This window comes from Dermacentor albipictus, chromosome 3, assembly GCF_038994185.2.
Source record: "Dermacentor albipictus isolate Rhodes 1998 colony chromosome 3, USDA_Dalb.pri_finalv2, whole genome shotgun sequence".
Taxonomy (NCBI): domain Eukaryota; kingdom Metazoa; phylum Arthropoda; class Arachnida; order Ixodida; family Ixodidae; genus Dermacentor; species Dermacentor albipictus.
The window spans coordinates 145,332,740-145,355,166 of NC_091823.1; the positions used below are offsets into that span (position 1 = coordinate 145,332,740).

At 44.5% G+C, this 22,427-nt stretch overlaps 1 protein-coding gene across 6 annotated transcripts in view; it reads left to right on the forward strand.

Moving 5' to 3' along the window:
• Nucleotides 1-22,427, forward strand: part of LOC135905361 (uncharacterized) — a 145,863-nt gene that overhangs the window by 118,487 nt on the left and 4,949 nt on the right. For all 6 annotated transcript variants that reach the window (XM_070536115.1, XM_070536116.1, XM_070536117.1 and 3 more), the window contains 3 exons: nt 3,276-3,638; nt 8,751-9,016; nt 19,829-20,178. In XM_070536115.1, the coding sequence (XP_070392216.1) occupies nt 3,276-3,638; nt 8,751-9,016; nt 19,829-20,178 (979 nt within the window). The remainder of the gene's footprint in view (nt 1-3,275; nt 3,639-8,750; nt 9,017-19,828; nt 20,179-22,427) is intronic.

The window sequence follows — 22,427 nt, forward strand, 5'->3', positions numbered from 1 at the left end:
GGCCTGCACGCTGATCCTGAAATTCTGTTGAATGGTGAGCGTCTGCCTGTAAACAAGGAACATAAATTTTTAGGCATAATTTTAGACGCGAAATTAACCTTTGTACCGCACATAAAGTATCTTAAAATCAAATGTATGAAAACAATGAATATCTTAAAGGTGCTCTCACGCACAACCTGGGGCAGTGACAGAAAATGTCTCATGAATTTGTATAAAAGCCTCATACGCACACGACTAGACTATGGAGCCATAGTCTACCAGTCGGCTACTCCAACTGCTCTAAAGATGCTAGACCCCGTCCACCACTTAGGAATTCGCCTGTCCACAGGTGCCTTTAGAACAAGCCCAGTGGAAAGTCTGTACGTTGAATCGGATGAATGGTCACTTCAACTGCAGAGAACATACTCGTCTTTCATGTATTTTCTTAGAGTAAACGGAAACAGTCAGCACCCCGCGTATTACACTATAAATGATTTGTCCAGTTGTCAACTTTTTCGCAACCGGCCCACAGTGGCAAAGCGTTTCTCACTGCGTGTCAGAGACATAGCTGAAGAAACAAGTTTTCCCCTGCTTGAATACCATCCTATGTCCCCTGCTATACGACCCCCACCGTGGCAGTGGCAACCAATAGAGTGTGATATATCCTTCATAGCTGTTACAAAACGCGCTCCTCTCGCGCATATACGAATGTACTTCCTGGAATTACAACGCAAATAATCAGGTCCTGAATTCTTTACAGACGCATCAAAGTGTAATTCTGGCGTATCTTATGCAGCAGTCGGTCCATCCTTTTCGGATACCGGTGTTCTGCACACGAGCACAAGTATCTTTACAGCAGAGGCCTACGCCATATTGGCTGCCGTTAAACACATTAAAGAATTGAATGTCCCAAAGGCAGTTATATACACAGACTCTTTGAGCGTCGTAAACGCATTGAAAACTGTGAAGAAATATAAAAATCCTATAATTGTATCTCTCTACTCAGCATTATGCACCGCCTATGCGTCCAGGCAGCATATCGTAGTATGCTGGGTGCCGGGGCACCGCGAGATTGAAGGAAACGTGTTGGCTGACCAGCTAGCCACATCCGTGCACGCGAACGCTGCAGACATTTCCACGACTGTTCCTGTAATGGACATTAAGCCCTCCATAAGGAAAACGCTCAGGGCTTTCTGGCAGCGGTTATGGGATAAAGAAACAGAAAATAAACTGCATGTTATCAAGCCATATCTTGGCAACTGGCCGCCGGTATCAAAGAACCGCCACACGGAAGTAATACTTTGCAGACTTAGAATAGGACATACATACAGTACACACGCATACCTCTTGTCAGGTGGTGATCCACCCATGTGTGATAAGTGTGGTGAGCCACTTACCGTGCTTCACATCCTGATGCAATGCAGAGAATTAGATGCAAATAGGAAAAAGCATTTTCCATTACCTCATCGACAACAAATTCCACTTCATCCCCAAATGATTATAGGTATGGAACCTCTCTTTAAACATCAATCACTGTTTCAATTTTTAAAAGCTGTACATAGATTTCATATTATAGCCCCAGAAAATCCGTAGCACATCCTCTTAACAGAGGTTTCTGCTGCGGTAGCTGCATTGAAAGAAAGCACCTGCCTCCCAGCCTTTGGGCTCAAAGGCTTTAAGGAGGCATATGTGCTATTCCCATATTCATGCATTTTAGCCCCATTATCACTTGTCACTCGTGCTATACCCAGAGACCACTCCACGTATCACTGTCATAATTTTATACCTATATATCGTTTTATGCTTCTACGATAGCGACTAGTTTTAGGCCACTTTACAGCCATGTTACACCTCATCATCGTAACTCACCAATCAGCGCTTAACACATCATTATCAGTCATGGCGCTCTTTGGCCACACCTGGCCCTTGCGCCACTAAACAACACATATCCATCCATCCATCCAAAGCTAAACCGCTAAATGGCGGCGGTAAGCGGTAACGCAGTAATAGAGCGCGGTCGGCGCGGTTCTGAACGTAAAAAAGCGTGGCAAAAAGGGCGGTTTATACTTGTTGAAGTGCTCAGTATGACCTAGGAGACATGGCATGGCTCATCGGAAACTGTTTGTAGAAGTGAAATGCGCACTGCTCTGAATTTCGTTAAGCTGAAGGGCGTTTGCATAGGGTTCAATTGCGCAATGGTCGGGGTTTTAAAGAAAGTTCGTTCAACTGAATACTTCGTTTAAAGGAAGTTTGTTCAAGCGGTATTTTACTGTACTCATAGCTTTTTTAACAGAGGAATTAGGTTAATTTTCTTCAGACAGCTAGCTCCTTAATAACGACAAATTCTTCCTAGTATAAAGCAATATATTTCAATTAATCAACTTCAAAGAAAAACTAAGTATAGTTTGAAGTCACTAAAAGGTTTTTTTTTCCAAAATTTGCAAATCATTCTGATGCTGGCTGAAATGTCATACCTGCCGCTCCCACATACACAAGCGCCACAGTTACCTCTGGTAATTCTTTGAGGAAACCACATGAACAATCTACTCACCATGAGATGACGTATCGCTTGATGGCGTGACAGTAAACGCAGAAGTAGATGAAGCTTCGCGCTTTATGCGCAACAGACATTTCCGGCGGCCACACTCGTTCGGTCGCGCACAAGCGGCGATACGCTAGAGTTGCTGCTTATAGAAATTTTCAGGCCTGAATTTGCTGCATTATGGAGCAGTAACATTCTAAAAAAATAGTGCTCGCAAACCTATTGAGCTTGCAAACTTTCTTAGGCTTGCGTTCTCGTTTGCGAAACACTTTACTCCAGCGTTTCTTTTATATTGAAGCTGTTTATGGCAAGGGTTCCGTGCATTTTTCATGTCCGTCAGAAAAACTGTGAGAGCGAAAGCTATCATTATCAGCAATGGCTTGTGCCACTGCTCGCGCGTTCTTCTTCTTCCACAGTGGCTCCGTTGCCGCTCATTATGCAAGCATTCCCATACTGCCGCTCTCTCTGCGAAGGCGCTGACGGCGCTGTGCGGTGATTCTGGTTACGAATTCACTGCGTCAGTATATTGTCAAATAAAACACGAATGTATCTAACGAATGTACAACACCAATGAACGCATGTATAAATAAAAATAAATGTGTGCGTGTTCCTTGTGTCACGATGACCGCCGTTCATGTGTTCGTAGCTTCGTGAAAATTCCGTGTCACCTCTTTGTCGTGTGCTACACAGCTTCGCTGGTTATCCAGCTTCACAGGTGAACGGCTAATGATTTTGTGTGTGTCCGTGTGTGCAGACGCAAGCGGGGTCCCTTGTCTTCGTACAAGCCACTATGGATGCCCTGGCCAGAACTCCCAGCCTCTTCAGCCTCGTAGTAGACGCTTCAGTGGGTATTCTGCGATTAAACGAACAACTGCTCCGGATGCTCGCCAACCCTTTCGCGCCGGTGCAGCTGACTGTGATTGCGCACAAATATAACCTTAGCCCGGCGTTGGCAATGGTGCTCTCGCTTCTACGGCAAAACAGCACTGTCACGACAGTTACCTTCAAGGGATTTCACATCACTTCTACGCATATGAGGTTTGCTTCGGATCTACTGGCTGCCAACGGCATAATCCAGGAAATCTGCTTCACTGACTCGACGTGGGATATAAAACAGGTGTGAATGAGTACTCCCCGGTAGTACAAAGAGTAACAATTATGGTTAAGAAAAACTACCGCGTCATGTAGTTGTGTGTCCGGCGACATCTTTGGAGCACATATTCTGTTGCTCCACGTAGTTATCTGTATTTTAGAATATACAGAAATCATTTTCCTAACTGTATAAGGGCAGGCATGCTAACTTACATTATTTAGTTTGACAGGAAACATTAAAACGTGCTTACATCAATATTTTCATTCTTTTGGTCTGTACCTCATTAGGAGTCTCAAAAATATGAAAGAAAAATTGTGTGCCTGTGAGCAACGATGGTACAAGCCTCGTTACTGGGGTAATTTTTATAATTCCGCTTAATTTTGAGTTATCCCTATCGACATTTGTCTTCTGGCTTGGAGACGCTGGATGTCGCCATATCGCCTTTATCTAAGGCAAAGGCCACTCGAAACAACGAATAAAATGTTCAGTTGCACATTAAGCGGTAAATGTGAGAGAAATACATTAGCATTACTTTACACCAGAAACAAGGTGCGTCCTTTTGGACACCGGGTGAATTTTGTAACTGTCGTGAAAAAACAAACGAAATAACGTGGGTTCAGGAATTCTTTCTGACGCTGCTAAATATGCCAGTAACACTAAAATTTCGTGACTCGTAATACGTAGGATGTCCCTCATTTAGGCTACATGTTAGGATTATTCAATACAAACATCTAGACTTGCTGGACATGGAGAAACGTAGCTGTTAGCTACAGCGTACCAGTTGAAAGCGCTTAAGGTTTTGTCGCAAAGATGTATTTCATCCCATGCAATTACCTTCGCTCAAATACTTTCATAGAAGTATGATGTTGGTTGCATTTATGCTAAAGTCATGGCTGCGTGCAAAATGTTGTGCCTCTCGTAAAAGTAAATCATATATGCTCTGGAGTGCGCGATTACGCAGTTCGTTGCAAAGGACTTGATTAAAACAAACACCTTCAATTTTGCTTTCACAGGAACCATAACGTGCCCCTTATTTTCGCCAAATGTAAGTTTAGTGCAACATTCATTTCTCTTGGAACGCTGCGTGGGTACCATAGCGTAATACATCCAATAATGTTTTTGCGCACGAGCCTGGTTCTTTTACAAAATTTGTGGTTAGCGTGGGCATTTCAGATTGCTCACTAATTTTCCATAGTTATCCCCTCATTTTTACGAAACTTTATGTTAGTGGAATCTCTATAGGTATGCTTGCGGTAGTGGGGAAGATTTTGGGCCGGTCGTAAACCACACTAATAGTACCCTGAAGCAGTTGCATACCTAATCTATTGTAAATGCCGCCTTTAACCAAGATATTTTGCATTTTGTCTACACATCACCCATTACCGCGCCACTAGCATCACAAAACTCATGCGAGGTGCCTTCTTAGTCCATTAAACACCGACCTAACGTTACATTACGCCGGGAAACGGGGAGAAAAAGGAGGGTTCAAGGACTGTTTGTAAATTGCCTTAAAAGGCGACAGCTAAAGTTTCGCGACACATTGCACTAAAGATGCGTCCTATTTACACTAATGTGTCCTACATAACCTTTTTGTAGCGCGTAGATTTCTAGGGATATTCGGAAGGGTAGCTGATAACATCAACGTGACACTTGCGGCAATTGGTTTAAAATATTCTTTGCAAAAGTTGCATTTCATGCACTGGCGTATAAAACCACATGCACATTTCAGATATACTTCTGCTCATTGTTGCTAACTTTTACTTAGGTCTCATATTTAGTTATTTTATGGCAGCGGGCTAAATTTTGCGTCGGTCGTCCCACACTCGAAATGCTCCAGAGCACTTGGATGCGTAACTTATTACCAATACCAAAATAACCCACACATATTTGCATAATAACCCACTTATTAAACCATCTATAAGCCCACATAATGGCCCACGGAATGCCAAAACTAAAGCACGGATTAGTCATAACCTGCCCGCTATTTGCACATGAAATGCAAACACTGTGCCTTGCCTAGTTCCCCAAGATTATCGGAGAACCATTTTCAAACCTGGTATGACACATGACAATCAGGAAAAAATTGAGGGTCGAGTAATCTCTTGGCAATGCCTCTAAAGGAAAAAAAACTCATGTTTGCCACACCTCACAGGTAAGAAATTTCCAATATTCTGCTTGAGTTTGAAGTAATCCTCATGCAGTTCCGTTAATAATTTCGGAAATATGTCAAATATTGGCAGTATGACGATCTGTACCGTTTTGATAGGTAACTTTCGAGAAAGATTGCAAATAAATCCGAGAGGGTCGAAGCATTTACATTTCCTCACGTATGACATGCTTCCAACTTCAATAAAACTGTCTTGCGCACTTCACCGAATATGCTATGTAAAAGTAACTACACGTCCTGTATATTGTATTACATTCGAGAGAATACGAGCATTCAGTAATTATTTCCAATGCTAATAATTCACCTATCCACTTCAATCTTTCGGTACTCGACACCCGGAGATTGGCCTCATTTCTTCTAGATATAAAATCTCCGGCAGTCACAGACGTTCCATGGAGCAGCGAAAGCTACTTTACCGTTTTATATATCGCTTTTAAGTGGACTAAAAACAAGGCTCTAACGGTTTTCATTTAACCCCTAGTTACCACACACATTTCAAAACTCACTAGCCTTCTGCTGGCCTCTACCATTCGGCTTGTCTTCACAGAACAAATATTGCGAGAAATTTAATTTTTTTACAAAACCCTGTAGATTAGAATCCTCCATACAAGAGCATAGATCTGGCTTCCAAGGAACGCTAGACAACTCTATTTTAAACCATGTTTGCAGGAAATTGGTGTCATGTTAAACGCAATGTGTATCGAAACTATCTTGGCCTGATTACACGCCCTAGAAATAATTACAGAACTCTCCTTTTGCTTACGCTTCCTTCATAGGAGGTTCATACTAAACTTCCCTGGTCTTCTCGACGAACTACACTGTCACATCGTTTATATTTGTTTAAAATTAGAGGCAGGTTATAGGTAATGGGTAACCGCAATTCAAAGTGTGCGTACAAGTTAAGGTCTTAACCACAAATTGCGTATGCAATCTATCCGGAGCGCGGTAACTGTGTCTCTGGAAGAACGCACATTTTAACATGCTGTCCTCGGAGACTGTAAACACGAACTAGGTCCTAGTTAGGGAGAATGAGGGGAATATCATGGCCAATGTTCCCGAAAAGTAAAATCTGTGCAGATGAATTTTGTCTAAATTCTTTATCAGAGAAAGAGAGATAAAGTAGATGAGAAAAGCCAGAAGGTTAACTGGAACATAGGTATCCGGCTTGCTACCCTGCACTGGGGTACGGCTAAAGGGAGACGGAAAGGTCTCAAAAGAAAATGCACAGACATGAAAAAAGTGGGAGAGGAGAAAAAACACACATACCCAAAGGAACGCAGGAGTGTCACAGTCGTTCAAGCAGGTCGCTTGACCGGAGACACCTCAGTAGCTCCTTCCCCGCCTTTGGTGTGACGGCCGCATCAGCCGGCACTCCAACATCATCTGCTCAGAGAGCGACTGGTCATCGAGGCGTGCGTTCTTGATCAAACGTCGGAAGAGGTCTACGGGGTGAGCATTTTTACGTTTTATGGAATCTTGAAATATTGCTTGTTGCAGATAACATAATTCTAGTCCTCGAGCTGGAATGTTCAAAGAGGCGGATATCAGTTGCATGACGAACAGAAATAAACATTCATATCGTTACTGGAATTTACTAATCAACTAAATAATGAATTACCTTACGGCATATATTGCAGTTTACGAATTGTAGCCGGTGCGTTTCCAGAAGGAATTTCTAGAATGCCACTAGTTTGCAGATATGCGCCAACAAGCACGCCGTAAAAATGCAGTGTTGGTCCACTTACTTTTTAAACAAAACGCAGTTTTAGGCACTGAAGCACAAAAATAACTGGAACGCCCATGCATTTAGTCCCAGACTTTGAGAAATATCAAGGAAATGGTGTCTTCCCCGAACTCATTTGAAGTGGATCCATCTTGCAACCTAACTGGCTACAATTCGTTAATTGAAATATGCGCTTTAAAGTACAAAATTCAGTTCAAATTTATTATCAATAAAAGCAATTGTTCTGCACAGACAGTATGTACAGGCAGTCCTAATGTCAGCAACAGCAGCGGGACCCTCGATTAAACTAATTACGGAATTGTTTTAATTATCTGAATGTGTTTCGATTTCTCGCACTAGTGATGCCTGCCTCTTCAAATAATCCCGCTCAACGACAACAATTATGCTTTCTGCCAGAGGTAAGTTTTTCAAATTCTATAAAACTTAAAAATTATCACTATGTAGACTGGCAAGGATTCAAACGGAAGAGTCATATAGAGGCAATGATGTAAAGTGGGCGAATTAATTACAGTTGACTGAAATATTTATTGCAACTGCTCGAAAGACACCTTCGGTTAAAATAAAACTGTGATGCTGCAAGGTCTGACAAATGTCCCTTCTCTCTTTTACCCCTTGCGATTCGTGTGCTATTGCATAGGTAATGCAAGTCTTGGGTACCTGAAGAATTTCATAGTGATCCAATTACATTATCTCACGCTTCAATTATTACGGATATGAACGGCTCTTGTAACGTTTCTCTGAGTGTTTTGACCTTTCTGAATATTTCTGTTGAGTGTTGCAACCAAGTGCTTTTGCATTTCTTCAGACACACGAACTCTTGGGACTGCTTTTCACAAACCTTACAATGACCACTTCCGTGCGCCTTGCTCCGTCCATACTGTGAAACCATCGTATTTTCACCTTTCAGTCCCCTTTTTTCTACTTGCCAGTGCAGGTTTGCGGACTGGGATCTGTCTTGTTGACTTCCCTGCGTTTCTCTAATCAATTTTACCTCGTTCTTCCTGCATTAGGATGTCGGAATTTTTCAGTCATTTTCTCCCCTACAAGTCCACTTAACATTGATGCTACTAGGCCATAAAATTGAATGCACAAGCTTAGTTCATAAATTTCAGCTAGCTTTGTAAATCTCTTGCGCGCAGCTTCTTTTCTTGTTACCATCACTGTTATTGAGGCAGCAGATGTGATTTCTTGTAATGTTTAATTCTATTCTTTTTTCACTTTCTAGGACCCATCTCAAAGCGTGCTCACACCGAGGGAGGACAGGTGGCACGCCACGGCACTCGTTGAACTCCTTGCGAGTACGGTGCATTTGCGACGTCTCACTGTGCCGTTCGATTTTATCGCCAGCGAGGTGCTTTCCATCCTGCAAGCTGCTCAACGGTGCCAATCACTACAGGAGCTGCAGTTTCCGGTTCTTCACATGCGTGGCGTGGTGGCCCTATACAGTGTGTTGAATGATATGTCCCTCGTGGAGAAGCTCAGAATCGGCAAGTAAGTATATCTTGCGAACAATTTTCTGGCGTTCCAATATTATCGCAGAGACCCGCCACGATGGTGGGGTGTCTATAGCATTGTGCTACTGAGCACAGGGGTTGCAGGTTGGATTCTCGACCATTGCGGCGCTTTTCTGTGTCAGCTAAATGGAGGAACGCTCGCGTGCTTAGGTGCAGTGTAAGAAATGCACACCGGATGGTAAACATTATTACGCATTAAGGCGTCTGTCATAGTACGAGTGTTGCTTTGGGACCCTAAATTTCCCAGAACAATTGACTAGCGCATGAAATGATGCTGTACAACCGTGGAAAGATAACCCTTAATTATCTGTTGTCTCTATATTGCAACAATAAACTATACTCTCAGTGTAAAGGTAGTGGAATAGGTCAATTTGGCAAATAGGTAATCAAGGTATCAGCATATCCTCAGCTGGCGAGTAAGAGAAGGCAAGTGCAAAGTATTTTTGCAATATTTCGCCCTTATTGTGTCTCCTCAGCTATAAATTGGTGTATATTCACCGTAGGATGTGAACTCGCGGACTTCCACGTTGTTGAAACTGAACGTGTTTGAAGACGTTGATTACACACGCCACAGGATTGTTGTTCCACATGTCGACTCGTTCAAAGAAGTTCATATTATGCACGGCCCGCCATTCCGTGTCATCGCCTCGTACCCCAATGCGCTCGAGCAACTCAATCGAGTGGTACCAGTGCACTTAGGCGACAACTTGACGAAGGCAGTGGGTTTAGCGAGTAAGCTGATCATGGCGAACACTTCATATTTCGCTCAGTGCAGATGTGGATAGTGTTTGGCACACCGCGCATGAATGTCATGTCTCGATCGAGAGCCTCTCCACGAAGTCGCCGCTTTCGAGATGTTGACGGGTGATGCTGCTCGTAACGCCATTCGTAGGGAACGTAATGGTGTTTCCGACCACGTTAAGTCACTTAAGTCATTGCCCTGTAGAGCATGTGCGCCGGTACAACGCCGCGTCGGTTAGAGTGCCGTATTTTGCTGGTTACTTTTGCGAACGGTGCGGACTGTCCAGTAGTAATTTTTCGCACTTGACCTAGGAAGATTTGCGGAAATGCCAACTCTTCGGCGTGTTCGTCGTATATCAAACATACCCTACTCCGGGAGCTACTGCACGGTAGTGTGCACCGTGGAGGACCCGATTGGAATCCACGGCATCGTCGTCAAACAACGTCTGGCTCACTGCGTGCATAGCTTACGTGCACTGCACCGGATCGTCAGTACCGGTTACTTCTGCCATGGATTCAATTTCGTCTTCGTCAATATGGGCTCGTCGTCGGAAACAAGCGGTCGCACACACCGCAACTGGATCCAAAGTTGCGTTCCAGAAACTCGCGTCGAAAGCAGCCGTTGACCCCGGCGAAGTCCTTCCCGCCGCTGCCACTTCATGTCGCAGTGGCTGCTACTCTGTCTCGCGGGGCCAAACCACGGGATCCTCGGCCCGACTTCGCCGCTGGCGATCTCGCTCGGCTGCGGCGTAGGCGGCGTAACGTGGCCGCTTTAGCTCCGGTTTGCGAACTAGCTCGGCCGCACGAGCCGCCGGATCGGCCCGACATTGCCGCTCGCGCTCTGCATCGCGGGCCCAATCTTCTGCGAGGCGCTGACACGACGTTGACGAGATCTCTCCCGCTCCTGCTCTCCGCGCTGTTGCCCCTATGCCTGCTGGTTTTCGGGAAAACAAACGATGCGTGGCCATCCCATTGCAAAGTCGGTGAGAGAATGCTGCCCGTGCGCTCTGCTGCGACACAGAAACAACGTCACTGTCAGCGTAGCGAATGGCGCGCCACACCTTCCACTGGAGGGTTTCTGTGGTCGGACCGCGAGCGTTTCGGATGCCGCCCATTACCGAGAAAAATGGGCTATATTCAGTTGTACGTTCGACGGTGAAGTTCTACTCATACGTAAAATAAGGAGTGAATGATATCGCACTAAGTGCGGTCAGATATATATGAATAGAAATCATATGGAATAAATTTCGGTGAAAGCGCTCAGTCAGGCCATTGTCCTACGGGTAATAGGTAGACGTTATTTTGCGTGTGGTGCTTGGTGAGCAAAGTGCTTCATCGAGAAGGCGGGAGGAGAATGCGTTTGCATGATTGCTCAACAGCATGCGAGCAACACCGTGCAATGCAACTACAGAACGTGAGAACTCGCTGACTTCAGAGGCAGTGCCTGAGAGTAAAGAAGTAGACTCAGACTACCGTTCTTCATGAGCAATAGTACAGGCAATTTATTGATTGCCAGTGAGCGTTGTCAGATGTGAACCGTAGAAATCAATGCCAATGACATCAAATAGAGTGATTATGTACGCTATATTCAGTAGCGGCCCCACGGGATCAGTGGCTAAACATTTGCGCTGCTGGCAACGCTCACAAAAATAGCCTTACTGGTAACGCTGGTAGAGAGGTCAGGCCAGAAGCGGCGTAACTCTACGTGATCGTAGGCCTTCGGGAAACCTAAGTGCTCACGAATTGGGTCTATATGAGATGGCTTCGAAGATGCAAAGGCGCAGAAAACGGGGAATAACAGAAAGTCATCAATAAACTCTGTTTCTGTAAAGGTACGTATATAAGGCGTCATCATGTAGCTTGAATAGAGCAAGTTTGCATCGCAAGCGACTGCTTGGTGGGCGTATTGACTCATGGAGCTGTTCAATAGTAGAGTTCCAATGTGAGTCACTGCATTGATGCAAGGCTACATTATTGGCCATACATAAACGGACGGAATATATTTAACGGAACTAACGAGCTGCCGTCAGGAGTACCCAGATATAGTCTGGGTGATAATGAAGAAACCGCTGACAAAGATAGAGCAGGCGACTACCCTGGACAGCTGCATCCAAGGTATACAAGACGTCTTCGCATTAGCAAACCCTCTTGCAATCTTCTTTTGACGTCTACCAGATGTCTTCTAAAAGATTTAACAAGATATTTCAGAGGTCTCGTTGCCGTCGTGAACACCGTCTACTACAACGGTAAATAAGGAATATAAGATGTCTTGCAAGATGTCGTTTAGCCACTTTAAAAACGGCTATAACAAATTTTGAAACAGTCTTCAGCTTCTTCAAAACGTCTTTTTAACGTAATAAACAGATTCTCGAGGAGCAAGGTATCACACTTTCTAGTCAGTATTTACGTAATATAGCCATACATTTTGATGTTTGACAGGTCATTCACGAGCCTCAGATGACGTACGTACAAACACTTTAAAGATTTTAAAAAATGACGGCGCTATCACAAGTCCGGTCTGCTTAACATATTTTGCAACCGTCAATGCCCTAAAACTGAATTTGAAAGCACCACTGTTTCCTTGGGCCCTGGGGTAGTCGGAACTAAGACAGAAAGATGTGCCAAAAGTGTCAATTCACAGCGGGAACATTATTGAAGTGAAATACTAGCTCTAAGATGACTCAATCTTAAATAGTTACCGCATGCGAAAATTCAGTCACGTTGCAATTCCAATGGTCTGTCTCCTGATGTCCACTGTCGAACTAAATTCTACTAAGCTTCAATAATCTGGCTTGATATGGCATACACTGCACATATGTGACGGTCTGGGAAGACCAAATACCATATAACTTACGTAGTCGTGGCTGGTCGAGATGTGAAAATGAGATAATATAAATGACTTCTGCACACTATCACCGAAGCTTTTTTTTGCGTGGATGCTAGGCACACGCACTAATTTAAAAACACAAAGCGTCTTTACATTATTGCATTAATAATCAAGGAATGGAGTGTCACCTGGTACTTGTTGAATGGACATATTAATGGACATGTTCCTAATCCTCGCACCAAGGTCTATGGCGAAGTTCGTACAATACAACCCACCATAGCATCACTGAAATATTGGCAAGACCAGAAACGTGATAACACACTTTAAAGCTAAGCTTAACACAGACACAGAACACAGAGCATATTTATTCACACAAACTAAGCGCTGAAGTGGCTATTAAAAGAACTTGTAATAAATCTAACCAATTGAAATGTCAAATTGAATATATTCAAATCACATCAAAAATTAAATGATGAAATTGTAGAGCAACATAAAAAGCTCCCGATATAACTTTCTGTTCCTCAATAGGCGCTGCACAAGTGTTTGTTCCAAGCATGAAAGAAGGTCGCGAACACCCGCGAAATTGCCGAGCGACTGACCGCTCGAGGCACTTTGCGTGTGTTCGCAAGCTTCGTTCATGCTTGAAAATCACTTCTTTGTAGCTGGTATTGGCTTTATAAAGCTGTATAGGGAGTTTTACAGCAAAGCTGTTAGCCTCTAGTTGGGCGAGAATTCTCGTGTCCATCGGCAAAAAAAAAAAGAATTGTACTGAACAAAAAGTGCATATCTCCTTTGGAATCAGGCGTACGACATACAGCTCGGTACTGATTTCACTAAAGAAAAGCACAAAAGAAGCGTCAAAATCACATTATGGATGATAAGGCGCCTGTGAAGAATGCGAGGCACGTTCCTTCTCCCTGCGTGTTTTTCCCGGTAAATGTTACGGTTGCATAAGCTGCTTTGGAGGGAAAGGGGCAATAGCAGCATGTGAATCAGTGAGCGACGTCACCAAACTTCGTATATAAAAGGAAGACCTGCCTAGCAACTCATGAAATGAAATTATGTGGTGTTACGTGCCAAAAACACTTTCTGATTATGAGGCACGCCGTAGTGGAGGACACCGGAAATTTCGAAGACCTGGTGTTCTTTAACGTGCACCTAAATCTAAGTACACGGGTGTTTTCGCATTTCGCCCCCATAGAAATGCAACCGCCATGGCCGGGATTCGATCCCGCGACCTCGTGCTCAGCAGCCCAACATGCAACTCATTCAGTTCATTGCGAGACCACTATGGGTACTTATACATACCTTCCACTGAAAATCAAAATGCATAATTGATTTAATAACAACATTTCAATAATCTGCTTTCGAACTATTTTATCTCATATGTTGCAATACACTAACTGAAGAGTTTTAACAAGGCACACACACATGGAGCAAATTTTGAAGCTAGCACCCGTTCTGAGATATGCGGTGTCAAACTTACACTCAAATGCGCTGTTGTTCAACGTACGTTTTTAAAAAACGTACCTTCCCATATTGAAGTAAAAGCATGTTTGGAACACCAATGCGTTTCGTCACAAGCATTGGGAACGCATATCTATAAACTGGTGTCATGCTCAGAAATCCTTTAATGTGGATATGACATTCAAAGTCACCGGCAACAACTTGTAAATTGCAATTTGTGGCGTGACGTGATTCGTTTATAGGTTAATGAAAAATTGGCAATTAAACAAATAGTCATTTTGATTTGTTGAACAAATAATGTCCACCTCAGGGTAATCGAGCTGAAGAAGCAGAACCGGGCAACATGCACCAGTGATTTCAAAATATTCTCGTAATGACTAAAAAAAGAGGACGTGCCGTACTCGAGACATGAGAGCTGCCATGCCGGCCCGCCAGCTTCCGCACTCATTTCTAGCGCAGCGCACTCGGCGTTGGCTGAGTTCAAGGCGCCGAAAGAAGCTGCTGTGCAGAACAGTGGGCCTGCAGCCCACCGTACTGCGAGGCCACGTTGAGGTCGCGCCATCAAATAATGGCCGCGGCGGCCGCATTTCAATTGGGGGCGAAATGCAAAAGCACCCGCGTGATGTACAGGCCGCCATTGGAATCTGAACCTGGCAGCGTTTAACGTTAGAACGTTATCTAGTGAGGCGAGTCTAGCAGTGTTATTGGAGGAATTAGAGGGTAGTAAATGGGATATAATAGGGCTCAGTGAGGTTAGGAGGACAAAAGAAGCATATACGTGCTAAAAAGCGGGCACGTACTGTGCTACCGGGGCTTAGCGGAAAGGCGAGAACTAGGAGTCGCATTCCTGATTAATAAGGAAATAGCTCGTAACATACAGGAATTCTATAGCATTAACGAGAGGGTGGCAGGTCTTGTTGTGAAACTTAATAAGAGGTACAAATTGAAGGTGGTACAAGTCTATGCCCCTACATGCAGTCATGATGACAAGGAAGTCGAAAGCTTTTATGAAGACGTGGAATCGGCGATGGGTAAAGTCAAAACAAAATACACTATACTGATGGGCGACTTCAACGCCAGGCAGGCTGGAGACAATTCAGTGGGGGAATATGGCATAGGCTCTAGGAATAGCAGAGGAGAGTTATTAGTAGAGTTTGCAGAACAGGATAATATGCGGATAATGAATACCTTTTTCCGCAAGCGGGTTAGTCGAAAGTGGACGTCGAGGAGCCCGAATGGTGAGACTAGAAATGAAATCGACTTCATACTCTGCGCGAACCCTGGCATCATAAAAGATGTAGACGTGCTCGGCAAAGTACGCTGCAGTTACCATAGGATGGTAAGAACACGAATTAGCCTAGACTTGAGGAGGGAACGGAAGAAACTGGTACGCAAGAAGCCAATCAATGAGTTAGCGTTAAGAGGGAAACTAGAGGAATTCCGGATCAACCTACAGAACAAGTATTCGGCTTTAACTCAGGAAGAGGACCTTAGTGTTGAAGCAATGAACGAAAATCTCATGGGCATCATTAAGGAGTGCGCAATAGAAATCGGTGGTAACGCCGTTAGACAGGAAACCAGTAAGCTATCACAGGAGACAAAAGATCTGATCAAGAAACGGCAATGTATGAAAGCCTCTAACCCTACAGCTAGAATGGAACTGGCAGAACTTTCTAAGTTAATCAACAAGCGTAAGACAGCGGACATCAGGAACTATAGTATGGATAGAATTGAACAGGCTCTCAAGAACGGAGGAAGCCTAAAAACAGTGAAGAAGAAACTAGGAATAGGCAAGAATCAGATGTGTGCGTTGAGAGACAAAGCCGGCAATATCGTTACTAATATGGATGAGATAGTTCAAGTGGCTGAGGAGTTCTACAGAGATTTATATAGTATCAGTGGCACCCACGACGATCGTGGAAGAGAGAATAGCCTAGAGGAATTCGAAATCCCGCAGGTAACGCCAGAAGAAGTAAAGAAAGCCTTAGGAGCTATGCAAAGGGGGAAGGCAGCTGGGGAGGATCAGGTAACAGCAGATTTGTTGAAGGATGGTGGTCAGATTGTTCTAGAGAAACTGGCCACCCTGTATACGCAATGCCTCATAACCTCGAGCGTACCCGAATCTTGGAAGAATGCTAACATAATCCTAATGCATAAGAAAGGGGACACCAAAGACTTGAAAAATTATAGACCGATCAGCTTACTGTCCGTTGCCTACAAAGTACTTACAAAGGTAATCGCAAATAGAATCAGGAACACCTTAGACTTCTGTCAACCAAAGGACCAGGCAGGATTCCGTAAAGGCTACTCAACAATAGACCATATTCACACTATCAATCAGGTGATAGAAAAATGTGCAGAATATAACCAACCCTTATATATAGCTTTCATTGATTACGAGAAAGCGTTTGATTCAGTCGAAACCTCAGCAGTCATGGAGGCATTACGGAATCAGGGTGCAGATGAGCCATATGTAAAAATACTGGAAGATATCTATAGCGGCTCGACTGCCACCGTAGTCCTCCACAAAGAAAGCAACAAAATCCCAATAAACGATCTCTCCAATGCTATTCACCGCATGTTTACAGGAGGTATTCAGAGACCTGGAGTGGGAAGAATGGGGGATAAAAGTTGATGGAGAATACCTTAGCAACTTGCGATTCGCTGATATTGCCTTGCTTAGTAACTCAGGAGACAAATTGCAATGCATGCTCACTGACCTGGAGAGTCAAATCAGAAGGGTGGGTCTGAAAATTAATCTGCAGAAAACTAAAGTAATGTTTAACAGTCTCGGAAGAGAACAGCAGTTTACGATAGGTAGCGAGGCCCTGGAAGTGGTAAGGGAATACACCTACTTAGGGCAGGTAGTGACCACGGATCCGGATCATGAGACTGAAATAACCAGAAGAATAAGAATGGGCTGGGGTGCGTTTGGCAGGCATTCTCAAATCATGAACAGCACGTTGCCACTATCCCTCAAAAGGAAAGTGTATAACAGCTGTGTGTTACCAGTACTCACATATGGGGCAGAAACCTGGAGGCTTACGAAAAGGGTTCTGCTGAAATTGAGGACGACGCAACGAGCTATGGAAAGAAGAATGATCGGTGTAAAGTTAAGGGATAAGAAAAGAGCAGATTGGGTGAGGGAGCAAACGCGAGTTAATGACATCTTAGTTGAAATCAAGAAAAAGAAATGGGCATGGGCAGGACATGTAATGAGGAGGGAAGATAACCGATGGTCATTAAGGGTTATGGACTGGCTTCCAAGGGAAGGCAAACGTAGCAGGGGGCGGCAGAAAGTTAGGTGGGCGGATGACATTAAGACGTTTGCAGGGACAACATGGCCACAATTAGTACATGACCGGGATGGTTGGAGAAGTATTGGAGAGGCCATTGCCCTGCAGTGGGCGTAACTAGGCTGATGATGATGATGATGATGATGATGATGCTGATGATGATGATGTGCATCGGGTGCACGTTTGCTTGCGTCGTCAATTCACCTTGCACCGCCGTCGGCAGCAGTTCGTCCCGCAACAGGGCTGTCCTTTGCAGTGGTCGGAGCAAGTTTGATAGAGTTGATAATGGCATCGGGCTGCGTGCGGATGATGAGCAAGTGACACAGTGCTTACGCATAATTAGACTACTTTTGTTCACATCTCAGTTCCTCGTGTTGCACATCGAATACCGAGTTGTTCGCTTCGGTGGAGTTGAAACGTGTGACGTAGACAACGCTGAAAGACTTCAACGCCGAATTCTTGAATTAGTCTTGTCTCACGGACTTCATGCCTCACATATAACATGAAGTCTGCTGCTGTCGACGTCACCGCCACTGTCGCCTAATGGCACACTGATCCGTGGCGCCTCCTTTACGTTTTTTTTTCTGTATGATGGCGACGTGATGGAACGTTCGACGGCTGTGCGAAATATGCCTTAGGATACCATCTGAAAAGTTTAATAGCAACGTGGAATTTTGTTATCGTTGTCAATGACTCACCCTTCTGGCGAAGATGCTCATATTTGTTGTCTCCTTTGGTGGTTTCAATATGGTGTAGGTGCCCCATAAAAAATTTATGTTGAGATAGAAATTGTTGGGTATGTGGATGATCCTGCTAGATCATACATGGGGATTTACCACCTATGCGTGTGATTGTCTAGAGTGTAATATCGCGGTAAACTAGAACGAAGTTTTCTAAAGGTATTCCTAACCCTCTGTGGCACGGCGTCCCATATTTGGAACATACCGGTTGCCATTTTTGTGTGTGTGTGTGAGATGTCCAGTTGTGAATGAGGTACCGTCAGAGTAATTCTCAAAGTTATGCGCACTTATTATAGGCAAGCGCTGCCATTTCTTGAGCGATAGGCAAAACAGAGGTGAAGTAGATTTTGGGAAATGACGTGAAACTCGGAATGGCAAACACGAGCAATTGGTATTTATTTTCTCAGAAAATTTTCACCGCAGAAACATAAAAAAAGTATTTTGTCATATTTTATGGCCTCATAAATTCAAGTCCGTTATCAATTTTCTCAATTTGGTCTGCAACTACACGTGAGAACCCGAAATCGGTGTGTGCCATATTTGGCACAGTATGAACTTGAAAGACAAAAAATGGTAACGTGCTGCCATACCCGCCGTGGTTGCTCAGTGGCTCAGCGGCGGTATTGAATCCCGGCCATGGTGGCCGCATTGCAATGGTGGCGAAATGCGAAAACACCCGTGTGCTTAGATTTAGGTGCACGTTAAAGAACCCCAGGTGGTCGAAATTGCCGAAGTCCTCCACTACGGCGTGCCTCATAATCAGAAAGCGGTTTTGGCACGTAAAACCCCACAATTTAATTTTGACGTGCTGTCATCTGTTCAATAGCCGAAAGCTGCAGGTCACTCTGTCACATGATGGAATTTTGTCGCTAAGTACGGTGAGGGCGAATCGTCTACAAAAATGTTGCCTGAAAAGCGAAAAGGAACTGAAATGTAAAGGACGTGGTGCTTGAGGAACTCACAAGCACTATAGATGACGTGGAGTTATCGTGTGTGTGTTGGTACGATAACCGCGCCGCGACATTTCTGTCGAGCCAAGGGCTGGTTTGCCAGCCCTTGGCTCGACAGACCAAGGGCTGGTTTGCCTCCGCCAAGAAGTTTTGCGAAATTGATTGCCCCAGCGTAGTAAAGGTCTACAACAGACACATGGGCGGGGTCCACCCGCTGGACTCACTGCTTGGACTTTACCGCATACATATCAAGTCGAAGAAATGGCACTTTCAAATTTTTACGCATAAGCTAGACTTATCGGTAGTAGCAGCGTGGCTATTGTACAGGGAGGTGCAGGAGCAGCTTGGGAAGAAACAAGTACTACCGCTGGCTCAATTCAAAAGAGAAATTGCGGAATGCCTTACCTCGCATAACAAGTGACTAGCCAACAAGCGACCAGAAAGGCCTTCTAGTTAAGACATCGAATTCCATGTTCAAGCCAGAAAACAAAAACAAAACACAGGGACCAGGTGCCGCAATGCCACCCAAAGACGTCCAATCTGACCAGGTCAGCCACTGGCCAGAATTTCATGAGAAGACAATGAAAGCTGTAAACAGTAATTTTAAATTACTTTTTCATATTTCATGCAATTTAGGGCTAACGCTGGGTGGAGTTGTGCTTACCTGCTTGAAAATGTGGTTTAGGTCAATGGTTGCTCGTCAAAAATGTTGAACATATAAAGTGGTTTTGAAGTTGCAAGTCATATAAGTGCAACCGCAACTTGCAGGTTCAGCGTCACAGCCGACACGGACGCTTCGACTGTGGTTGCCCGCCTCCAATATGTATTCTCAGGTCCTCGGGGACTCAACAGTCCTGAACTGCTATTTGGACTGCGGGGCGACTCACCCTGGTTGGTCGGTGGCCATTGTGGAGGCCACGTGACTAATCTATTGGTGACGGACTACAGTGGACAGGCGCTGCTGCACCCCGACATTGCCCGGTGCCTCGGAGACTATCTGCCGCTGACGCGCAGCCTCAAGACGTTCAGCATCACAGTTCCGATGTTGCAGGAGTCGGCGAAGGCCATCATTCACGGACTTGCCTCGAACGGCAGCATTGAAGAGCTCATCATGCGCAGTATGTGGTTTGCAAGTTGAGAGCGAGAGCTGCGCTGTAGCGCCAACTATTCAAAATCTTTCTTTATCACTATTCCAAGCTAGTTTCACGTGGCTCAACACAGCATTCACTAAATTATATCGGGTGTCTCTTAACAAGCAGCCACCACTTCATGTTAACAGCAATGACTATACACCGAATTCTTGATATTAAGCACAGTGCGAGTGGCGGCAAGCGGTCCATGAAGGATTACACTTAGCCAATTAGAGCATTTCATTTTAGCTACACTGACTTACGAACTCAAGATGATCCCGCATTGCTAACCTGTTTTTAGTTATGTAATACATGGAAGCTAATGGTTGCTGTGCATGTATTTCGTTTGTCTTTGTGTCGTTATATTTGCTCTCAGTGCAGACAAATGTGACGAGTAAGCACGAATACGCAGCGCTCAGTACCCATTCTTACATTGTCAGACTGCAAGCGTATGTGGCTTCTGATCATTTTTTCCGGATCGAAATTTATCTTTTTCGAGCGTTCTCTTTTTCGTGGTGTACAAATTGCTGCAGATTTTGGGTTGACTAACAAAACCATAATCAATTTGCAGTTTCTGAAACATCTCTGATCTCAGTGTTTCCCGACAGTAAATTTGCTATCTCTGCTACACTTGTAGCTGGGCTTGTGTTTACTGGTTGCTATTGTTAATTTCGATCTCATTGTGGACAGCTCTGCCTGCGACAACATTTGATTCGAGCAGATTATTCGGGCATTTACTTTGTGAGTTCCCGGCGGGAGACTTAATACGCATCTTTTTTAGGGCCGGTGTCAGCCTTTGGGAGAGTACATGCCCGCGCCCGCCAAATACGGTGGGTCAAGCTTTCTGCTAGGTTTATGAAATGTGACAAAAAAATATACATGAAGGCTGTCTTTTAGTCTTTCTTTTTTAGTTGTGCCCTGTCACGAAGGCTATTTTCTCTGGGAAAGGGGAAGGCATTTCTACGCGACCGCCGTTCGGTGGAGCAGGAAATTGAGATATGGAAGAACTCTGGACAACAGCAGTATGTGTCCTGATGATTCAGTGGTTTAGATATCCGCGTTGCATCAACTTGGCACTTGTCTCTACATCGCTGCCCACATTTACAAATGCAGGACATGTGAGCCCACTGTGCAGGAACAGCGCGGCTTGCGAGCTTTGAACCTCTCCATGTTTTACTTAATCCTTTACTTGATCAGCAGCCACTAAGATCACTTTTCTGACTACTCTCCATGATATGCGCCCAGACTACATTTGTTGCTGGAGCTATCTATCACCAGGAAGAATCCATTCCTACAGCCTTTTCACCAGCTGCAGTTTTAATCATTTCGGCATGGCTCTCATAACTACTGGATGGTCTTTCAATCCCTCGCTCCTGCGTAAAATCACTTCTATCATCATATATTCTGAAGCAAATCTCACTGTCTCTAATGTTAAAGTACATGTCTCTACAGTAAATGTTTACGTTGACGAATGACCTCTTCAAATGTCTCCGCAGTGGTTGTTGCAGTTCCAGCCTTTTCTTTTCATGGAAACTTCAAACACGATCACAAGGCAACATTGCCTACAGCGAAAATTGTTATCATTTGCGAAAAAGTCCCTAACATCTATCAGAAACCCTTCCAGAAGGAGACTGGCTTTCGGGACGCGAACTGAGATGTACACACGGTTGAATCTGGGTTTTGATTGTTAATTTACCGTAGATTTTCTCATGAAGTGGTCGCATTACAATTATTTATCTACTGTACGTTTAAGGCTTTACAGCATGGCAGAGGTGAAGTACATAGAAATGACACGTACAAATTTGACAAGGAGCCTTTTACACAAAACAGAAAATCGTAAAAAGCAACAAGAAATAAATGATAGATAACAGCAAGTTGACATAAGGTGCAGGTGCAGCCACCACTAGCGGGAATACGGGAACATGTGGCAACGCTCCGCGGAGGGGCACCACCGGAGCCTCGCGAAATCATTGCAGACAACTCACCACAGCAGACGACTGGCCGGGCTTTTCTCCAATCAATCCGACTGTCGCTGCGTTATGTGACATTATGAGGCACCGGTGGTGGCGCACTCGGTGGAGCACGCCATGGGCTCCCGTTTTCCGTATTCCACAAAGCAGTGACCGTTTCTATACATGGAATGACATGCCGATACACAGGCCACTGTGCTATGCATGCATACACACGCACAAAAAATACGACATGCAAGAAAAATAAATGTAAAAACAAAAAAATAC